The 9,677-nt window shown below is 32.9% G+C and overlaps 2 protein-coding genes across 2 annotated transcripts; one reads left to right on the top strand and one right to left on the bottom strand.

Moving 5' to 3' along the window:
- The first annotated feature begins 3,419 nt into the window (after positions 1-3,419).
- LOC110715704 (RING-H2 finger protein ATL52-like) lies at positions 3,420-4,814 on the top strand. The gene has a single exon (XM_021894300.1). It carries the CDS (start codon positions 3,924-3,926, stop codon positions 4,461-4,463), a length of 540 nt encoding a protein of 179 aa, XP_021749992.1. The 5' UTR covers positions 3,420-3,923; the 3' UTR covers positions 4,464-4,814.
- Positions 4,815-6,049: 1,235 nt separating this feature from the next.
- Positions 6,050-9,060, bottom strand: LOC110715703 (vacuolar protein sorting-associated protein 2 homolog 1). Its single transcript, XM_021894299.1, has 5 exons — positions 8,797-9,060; positions 8,189-8,319; positions 6,982-7,086; positions 6,544-6,804; positions 6,050-6,449 (listed from the first exon to the last, which is right to left on the bottom strand). The coding sequence occupies exons 1-5, from the start codon at positions 8,831-8,833 to the stop codon at positions 6,306-6,308; spliced, it is 678 nt and encodes a 225-aa protein (XP_021749991.1). The 5' UTR covers positions 8,834-9,060; the 3' UTR covers positions 6,050-6,305.
- Positions 9,061-9,677: the final 617 nt, after the last annotated feature.

Raw genomic sequence — 9,677 nt, 5'->3', positions numbered from 1 at the left:
CAAAGGTTACTTGTAGGGTATTTTTTCAGGAGTGTTACTTGTAGGGTATTACCAGCTCGTTTACTTGTTTTTTTTTTCTGGGGTTACTTGTAGGGTGTTACTGGTTTGGTAAGGGATTACTTATAGGGTGTTATTACTTTTGCTCAAGGGTTACTAGTAGGGTGTTACTGGTTTGCGGTATGGGGCTTACAAGCAACCCTTGAATAAATAACAAGTAACATTCGAATAAGTAATTCATACAAGTAACCTTGAAGTAACTCATATAAGTAACCCCTGAATAAGTAACTCATACAAGTAACTCCTTTGAAAAAATACAAGTAAATCTTGAAAAAAAAAAATACAAGTAACCCCTGAAAAAAAAATACAAGTAACCCCTGAATAATTAATCCATACAAGTAACCCCTGAAAAAAAATACAAGTAACTCGTGAATAAGTAATCCATACAAGTAACCCCTGAAAAAAAATACAAGTAACCCCTAAAAAAATACAAGTGACCCCAGAAAAAAAATACAAGTAACCCCAGGAAAAAAAAATACAAGTAATCCCTGAAAAAAAAAATACAAGTAACCCACAAAACCAGTAACCCCGTTATGTGAGTGAATAGTAACCCCGTTATATTCGCATAATCCGTTATTTTTACTGACTTAGCAACAGGCCACACGGTGTGGCCTGCTGCACCAAAAAAGCTCAGTTTCTTTATAGTTGCAACACTTTCCTAAAATAAATATGCCATACTCCATAATAATCCGTAGTTGCAAAGAATAAAAAGAAGGTTTTTATAGTGAAAATTGTACTATTACCTTTATTTAATTGAACTGCTAAACAAAGCTCCTATTTTACAGGACATCACTCCCTTTTTGATATGGAAGGACGATATTACCCTTTGTGTAAGTTGTAGTATATAATGGTATACTATCATTCCCAACCCCCCGCACTTACTACCACATGTTAAAAAAAAAAACTCGACCTCACCACATTCGATCTACCACCAAAAATCCGAGCTTTTTTTAAAAAAAATAAATTATCAAAACATTAGCGATGGGTTTAGGACAATAGACAACGACAACGTTCAGACACCGAAGACTTCGTCGAAGGATTCTATAAGTCGTCGTACTTTTTTTAAAAAAAATTGAAATAAAACACTTGCCTAAAAAATTAGGATCCACTTAAAATTTCCAAATTCACCTAAGTAGATCCAGGAATTTTAGGCGGATCTCCACATCTGCCTAAAATTTCCGAATCTTACTTTCGAATCTTCCTAGGTGGATCCGAAATTTTAAGTGGATCCACCCTAATTTTTTGGGAAGATGTAAAATTTATTTATTTTTATTGATTAATTAATCAAATTTATTATTGTTATCTTTGTAATATTATTATAATTATTAGCAATTTTGTGATTAATTGAGGGCTTGTTTGACATTATTTTTGGTTTTTAGTTTTCTGTTTTTTTTTTTAAAACTAAAAACCAAAAACAAGAAATAAGAAAAAGGTGTTTCCACTTTTCTGTTATCAGTTTTCAAAATTATCATCATTTTAATAAGTCTAAATAATTTTTTTATCATTATGTGACATATATAATATACTTTTAAAAACTAAAAAAACCAAAAAAAAAATCACAGCGATGCCAAACGAACCCTGAGTAATTAGTATTAGTATTTTTATTGTTGCTGTGGTCAATGTTGTGGCTTTTTCTATTTTTATCAACAATTCATGAGTAAATCGGTGTAATAAGTGTTTATTTATTGTCAATTCTTTCTATTTTTAGCTTCTTATATGTAGCCATTAGGGCTGCATATATTTTTTTCCTTTATTTAAAGCGTTTGACCCACTTAATTATGCTCCTTACAACCTATTAACCCCATTTTAAATGTATTACTTCGTATATTATGTGAGGTTCAATTTTCTTAAATATCGTGATATAAAAAACAGAAGATTTTTTTTAATCACTAAACCACGCCTATGTTTTACCAGGTAGTGATCGTATTTTAACTTCAACTGACAAATCTACCCTCACATGTACTCCATGCATTTCACCTCTCTAACTCACTCATGTACATTCTCTCCTCCAAGAAAATACCTCTCTAACTCACTCATATACAAATTGATTGGAGCTGAACTGAATAAAATAGAGTTGAAATGAATATTATGTAAGAGAAGGAAATTAAAAGTTGGACTGAACTGAACTAAATTGATTGGAGCTGAACTGAAATTAAGTTGAAGTGAACAGACCCATATTGTCAATTAGATTGAAATAGAAAAATTTATAATGCTGGGATTCATTGCGACCAACCATTAATAAAACCTCCAAAAAAAAAGCATCACTTCATTAAATGTTATGTGCAACTTTGAAGTATTATTTGTGAGATATAAAATATTTCAAAATTGCACATAATATTTAACGGAGGTAGTATTAATATACTAAGAATTGCATACAAAAAGAATTTGCCTCAGTTAAGTTTTTCAATTTTTGGATATTCGGTGTTTTTGAGAACAATATAAATAAAAAAGATTAAAAACTCTATAACTGTCGTAATCAACCAACTTATATAGGTTAAGTAAAACTTCTTTTCTCTTCCACTTTATGCAAAGGCTTTACCCAAACCCACAAGTAGCCTTTGCATTAATTACAAGTTTACAACAAACTACTCTTAATATATTAAATAAATCAGATTCTCCTTTAATTAGACTCCGCATGGGTGCTTGATCTTACAATTTCCATCATTATTTGAATATGAGATGCATATAATCACGTCTCAACAAAATAAACAAAACTTTTCATAACACATGCTTCAAATCCGATCTATTATTTAAAATGTAATGATTTTCGAGTTAATCGTATCAAACTAGCTAATTTTTAATTTTATCCATAAAGATCTATTATTTTTTTAATTTTTAATTTTTTTTTTATTTTTTATTTTTTATTTTTAATATTTATGGCATTTAGAATAAGGTCAATTTTTGGCCCAATTAGTCACCAATCGCGTGTGTTAATTTTCCTTTTAATAGTGTGTCCTCTTCATTAATAAATATCTGCTTTACTTCTATAGTAGATAAGCGGAGTATCAAATAGTTAAGGACAACCTAGGGGAAGATATATATTCACACAACAGAAAAAGATCTAATACCAGGAAACTAGATTTTTTCTATCCAGCTTTTTATAGCTCAAGCTTCACATCACCCACAAAAAAACAGGGGTTTTCACAAAGACATATAAATGAAAGCAATTATTTATGTCATATCTGTGAGAGTCCTAGTATGTGACAATAATTATGAGAGTTACAAAGAGGTGGACCCATAATTTTCTTCTTAAATTATTGGACAAGAAAATTATAAATGAATATTATCGGTTGAGCTCTTCAATTTTAATACAATGAAAAATAATTTGATGATATAAATGTATTCAAAATGTACACTGTGCTTCTGATGAACATCAAGTATAAAACTAAAGAACATAAAGCTTATTCTCAGTATCATTCGATCCCAATAAAAAAATTCATCAACTACAATTTCACTCAACTAAATATATTTCCGATTTTCAAATCCATCATTAGAAGGGAACCTCTAAGAGGTTCCTTTAACGAAAAAAGAAAAGAAAAAAAAAGATCTAAGTTCATAGCCTTTGTATTTAGAAAATAAATTTGACAACAACCTAAAAAAAAAATAAAAATAAGAAAAATAAATGTCAGCCGTCGTTGTTTGGTAGCACATATAGCAAATAAAGCTTTGTCCTCACTTCCATGATGATTCTACAGTCTTAGGAAACCGCAAATCAAATCAAACAAAATTTCCTTAAACTCTACTTTAACAACCCCTTCATATAACATCAACCTGCAGAATTTTTCCAACTTTTCTTTATTTATTTACTTGTTAAACCAAAATAAAATAAAATAAGAAAACCCAGAAAACAAAACCAACAAACTAAAATGAGTGATCCATCACACTATCATATAGAACCTCCATCACTAGGCGAGCAACATCCCGGTCACTACAATCTGAGCATGTTATACTGCGGATTCTTCGTCGTCGTGACGGCTGGACTTGTTTTAGCTATCTATCATTGTTTAGCACTTAACTGGTGCACTGACTACCCGTCCTCTACTTGGTCAAGAAACAGGGAAGTCATCGGAACTGCTCCGAAGCAGTTCAATGGTCGGAAGATTGTGGAATTGGATTCAAATCTATATAAGTACAAAAACAGTCTACCAGAAGAAGGTGACAGTAGTTGCTGTGAAGAGTGTGTAGTTTGTTTGTCAGTGTTTGAAGAAGGGGAAGATGTTAGGGAGTTGGTTAGATGTAAGCACTCTTTTCATGCTCCTTGTATTGATATGTGGCTTTATTCGCATTTTGATTGTCCGCTTTGTCGAGCACCGGTGGGTGGTTGTGGTGGCGGAGACATCGGTGTTGCTCGGTCTGAGAATAATTCAGGTGCAGGTTTATCAGATTCAGGTGCTCTTCCTGTATAATTATTATAGATGTCTTGGTTTTCTTCTTTTATGTGCTCAAGTTTAGTTTTGTTTTGATTTTAAATATGTAGTTATCTCTTCTTGTTGTCTTAGTTGTGTAGAGAATGTTCAAATTAGACAACTAGACAAGTAGTGTTGTCATTAAGCCATATACTTCAATCATACAAACTTGGAAAATTATGGATGAATTTGAATTCCTTCTATATTATTGGATTCCATTCCACTTTATACCTTAAGAAGTAAAGTAATACACAAAGGGTTACTAATTTGATGGCAATTTTTGTAAGAAAAAATACATCTATTATTCTATTAGTTGCAATGTTACATCTTACAAGAGGTTTATTTTTACAACATACTAGTATATACAATTTGAACATGCATTTAGAAGATAGCATAATATCATCTATGTTACTAATACTAGTATATGTTTTTAGCGAGTTCTAATAGCTGGCGATTGCCAAATTGAAACCTATCACCCACTTGTGGAATTTGTTATTTACAATCTGGTACACTATACACCCAATTAATCCAAGGTTAGTTTTTGCTCTTTAATTGATGATTAAATGAAAAATAATTGTCAAAATGAGAATAAAATACTCGTAGGTGTACGGTGCACCCAGGGTATATATAACAATCTCTACCCATCTTCCCGATACACATAAATTTTGGACTACTAGCAATCGCCAAACTTTCGATTTGTTGCAACATTCATAAATTCAAAAACACCATGTTTTAGATGCCAATTCTTCATAATTTCAGGTCAATTAAAGAAAAAAATATATGACAATAAATTGCTAAGAGATAAGAAAAATATCGAAACCTAGTGAGTACAGTTCAACAACACAATTATTCTTCTTACTATGATTTTTTTATATAGAATTGAAATTTCAACAATTCAGTCCTTATCAGTTTATCAATAGGAGTAGTTTTTATGGTTAATAAGGTGTTGTCTGTTAAAAATTCCTATCAGCAAGCTAACTTTGACATTGTCAGCCTTGGTACAAAGAGCAGTAATCGTACATATATTAAGCTGGCGGCTCAAGTGTACTTTGTTTATCAAATTGATTAACTGGGGCTTCCTCTAAGTGTACCCTATCATCCTTCATCAGAATCTGAACTGAAATAAACAGAAGGCAGGATAGAGAACGACTGTCAATTTGTCAGTAACAGCCGGTAAAATCTGAATTTGAGGCCTCAGTTTCCCTTGTTGCTTTCAACATTATCTAGTGGTAGATAAAAGAAGATGAGCACCACTGCTTTCACCGGAAAACTCAACCAATACAGTACCAAACATAGCAATAGTGTCCCAAGTGCCAGGAAGAAGATGACTCAGAGGCTAGCCAGAGAGTGATAATACAGCTATTTGCTAGCTTTAAAACAATTGTGAGAAAGTAACAAGATCAACATCATGAAGCAAAAAATGTCCAAAGACCAGATGTATGCAAGAACAACTCTTCAAGTTATCAGTATTAGCTAAATAAAATTAATGCAGTACACAGAAAATCAATAAATAAAAAGAAACGTTTTTAAAAGAAAAAAAAATACACATACCATAGTCAGGGGGGAATCACTGAACATGGAAAAAGTGGGCAAAATAATGTACTGTATATAAATTCATATGTACTCTGTTGAGTGGTAATAACTTGATAACATCATCTATTTTACCTCACCAAGCAAATGCAACTTCATTAGGAAGCAAATCAATCTAAAAGTTTATTATATACACAAACAAAATAAAGTCAGCTGGCAATGCATCAAACATTAAGCTGAAACTTTTGCTCAAAATAGACAGCATATATTGAACTCTCTTGTTTAAAGCATGGACTAATGTGACATATGAGACTACATTCTTCTCAAATTATCCAACCTTGCTTGCAAGTCATCATCAATCCCACCATCATCATTACCAGTAGCCGTTGCTTCAGCCTGGGCAACCTTGCCCTTAGCTGCAGGTGCAGCCACTGCACCTGATGGTGCGTTCACAAGCTGCAAACAAAACATCATCAGAAACATGTATTGAATTTATTGGCGAGGTAACTTCATCAGAGAGAAGAAATTGCCAAAGTACTGAGTAAAATACCTCTTGGTTGACATCGATACCAATTTCATCAAGCACTTGGTTAACAAGCTCGTCTGTTTCATCTTCCTCTTCATCTCCCTCTAAAGCGTCGTCAATAGCATCTCCCATGACTTCGCTGGTGAGCTCCATTCTCTCGTTTTGCCTCTCAAACTCTTGCATTATTTTCTGGAGTGAAGGAAGATTCATCTGCCTATTCATTTGGCCCATGGCCTTTGTAACTCCTTTCATTGCTTCTCCCATGGCTTGGGTTGATTTCAATGTCTGCTTGTACAAGGAAAATGATTATTAATAACAGTGTAACAAGAAGCAAATCTATATGAACACTAAAGTAAGACACTGGTGCCCAGTCACCAAATAGATTAAACGCTATCATGGCATGGAATGGCATGCTGCTGAATAAGAAAATAAATACTGTACTGAATGAGAATTTTGACATGCCTGAATCCTCAAGGAAACACCCTGAAGTTGCGATTTAAGCTTGTAGAACTTCTCAACCTGATGTCTTGTTCTAATCAGATCTTTTGCCATGATTCTGACAGCTCCCTGGCAACAAAAGAATTCATAGAATCAAACATCAAAATTTGATAAATAAAGTGCACACAAGACTCCTTCAATTAATAAATAAAAGGCCAAGAACATTCCAAAATTCAGCACTCTACAGCTTCACATGGTGAAATAAATGAAGCTTCTCCATAAAATTAGCTTATTTTCAGATGGTGAAAGATGATCACTATCAACATCACCCTATTGCATCTTAGAGCTCCAACATACGGCATAGTAAGTGGAGTCAGTACACGCAAGCCTTAACAGTACAATTATAGACAGTTTTTACTCCATAAAATTTGTTTTTGTTTTTTTTTAGCATGTTATAAATATCAACTATGTTATACTAGGTTTGGATAACAATAGTAAAGAGAGAAAGGAACAAGAAGGAGAAAGAGGGAAGAGAAAGGGAAGTGGAAGGGAGGGAAAGAGTGACCTTCCATTTTTCCTTCCAAATCTCACCAACAATGAAGGGATTTGGTTAATATTAAGACGAGGAAATTTTCTTTTCCATCATTTACCCCATTGGCATCCAAGTAAGGGAGAAGTTAATCTTCACTTTCCCTAAAAATCTCCCTATTTATATATGGTGTAAGACTTTGATAGAAGTGATAGGCATGGCCACACAGGTATCGGGGTATACATCCAAATGCCACGCAACCTTTTTATGTTTTTTGTTTTTTGGCTACTTTTGCCCCTAAATGAAGTGTTTAAATCTTCAAGAGCCATTCTAATGTCAATGACTAAAAATCGAGTAACCGACATGTGTAGTTTGGTAGCTGAGGTGCAATAAAGAGTCAAACAACATAGTAATCACTACCATGTACCATCATCACCTCTATGCTTCAAAAGAGCAGACTCATATATAACGGAAACAAACCAATGTAATGATTCTAAATAAGATGACTCTGCAAGGTTTCACAATTCAATAAGAGGAACATACGGCTTATTGCCCTATCTCAATTCAACCCATCATAACCTTAACTTTGACATTAGTAAATGTTTCATGTTTAAACTAGTTTTTCTAGTTAACTTTCAAGCAGAACGATCAATGCCACGAAACAAGCTAACACAGAACGTAAAATGAATAAAATTGACAAACCATTTGTCCTTGCTTAGCACTCTTCTTGATTTCGGCAATTAATTTCTTCTCTTGAGTTTGTAAACCCGCTCTCTCCCTTTCGATTTCTCGTATCGACTTATCCAACATCCTCTTATTCTCCCGCAGAAGCTCTATCACACAAAATCACAAACATACTTCAGAAATCTTGCATAACTGATAACCCAATTAATATTAACATCAACAAAAACAACGTAAATCCATCTCATTAGTTCAAGATCATCAAAATTAGGAGCCACTAAACATATTAGTAACAAACAATTGCATTAAAGATGATAACAATGGTTCTATTTCCAAATACAGAGAATCACTTTTAAAAATCAAGCATAATTCGGGAATTACCTAGTTAATTTATACTACTCTAGCAGTATAATAAACCTTAAAACTCAAACAATTGAATTTTTTTTTTTTCTAAAAATCAAACAAAAACCCTAACAAAGCAAATCCAAATTATATGAAATTCAACACACTAATCTACAATGCAAAATGATCAAATAAATTGGACCGTCACATAACAGATCAGATCAAAAACAAAAAAAAAGGGAGAATTTACTGTATTACATAAATAATCAAAAAAGAATATGATTAACCTGCAGGAGTTTTGCGTTTTCCGAAGATGAAACTCATATTGATTAAGTAAATTAAATCAGGATTTTCGATCGAATAAATTGCAGAAAAAATTGAATAAAATTGGGGGATTTTAATTGTGTAGAATTAGATTAGATGATGAAATATGATGATAAAGAGTTGAAAATAGAAGAGGATAAAAGGAGGGGAAGAGGAAGGAAGGTGCGAAGCCGTTGAAAGGCTAAACAAAAAGCTTGGTTGCTTAACGCGGAAAGGTCCCCTCTACTACATGACATTATTTCTGGATCCTCTGTGACTGGGTGTAGGGTCATACGGTGCGTTTTATGGTGGGTAGTTGACGTTGTTTTTTTTTGTTTTTTTTTTTTTGTTTCATAAAGTGGATTGTTTTGTCTTGTTTGGCTATTTTTGTGTTTTGTTTAGTCAAGGATAACTAATCTAGTGGATTAGTAGGATCAGTTTAGATTAGTTACAATGTCTATTACTCCCTCCGTTTTTAAATAGAGGGAGTGGGGTTGGTGGAAGAATAAAAATTATAAAAAACAAAAATAATGGATAGAATTGGAGGAGAGAGAATATATGTTGGGACCACTAGGTGAGATAAATTGAGTAAATATTGTAAAAGCTTTCCAAATAAGGAAATGAAATAAGTATTTAAAAACGGCTGCAAATGGAAAGTGGAGCAAGTATTTAAAAACGGAGGAAGTATTAGAATAATGAATTGATCTAATTACAAGGGCGATTAACGCATATGATATAGTTAGTCATGTCTGAGGAATTCTTTCGATTTGGCCTTTATGGTGCAAATTTAGTTGTTACCAAACACTTATGAGTGAAAGTACGCAAAACGAATAAATGTCTTGATTTTTTTAGTATACTTGTCCAA

This window comes from Chenopodium quinoa, unplaced genomic scaffold (assembly GCF_001683475.1).
Source record: "Chenopodium quinoa cultivar QQ74 unplaced genomic scaffold, ASM168347v1, whole genome shotgun sequence".
NCBI lineage: Eukaryota > Viridiplantae > Streptophyta > Magnoliopsida > Caryophyllales > Amaranthaceae > Chenopodium > Chenopodium quinoa.
This window is presented reverse-complemented; position numbering and strand designations above follow the sequence as displayed.

What these genes read in the sequence shown, in the direction of transcription:
- LOC110715704 (XM_021894300.1), top strand. Translation starts at nt 3,924, where the DNA reads ATGAGTGATCCATCACACTATCATATAGAACCTCCATCACTAGGCGAG.
- LOC110715703 (XM_021894299.1), bottom strand. Translation starts at nt 8,833, where the DNA reads ATGAGTTTCATCTTCGGAAAACGCAAAACTCCTGCAG. An exon ending in AAAACGCAAAACTCCTGCAG is followed by an intron (nt 8,320 to 8,796) that starts GTTAATCATATT and finishes TTTGTGTGATAG; the next exon opens with AGCTTCTGCGGGAGAATAAG. An exon ending in GTGTTTCCTTGAGGATTCAG is followed by an intron (nt 6,805 to 6,981) that starts GCATGTCAAAAT and finishes TTGTACAAGCAG; the next exon opens with ACATTGAAATCAACCCAAGC.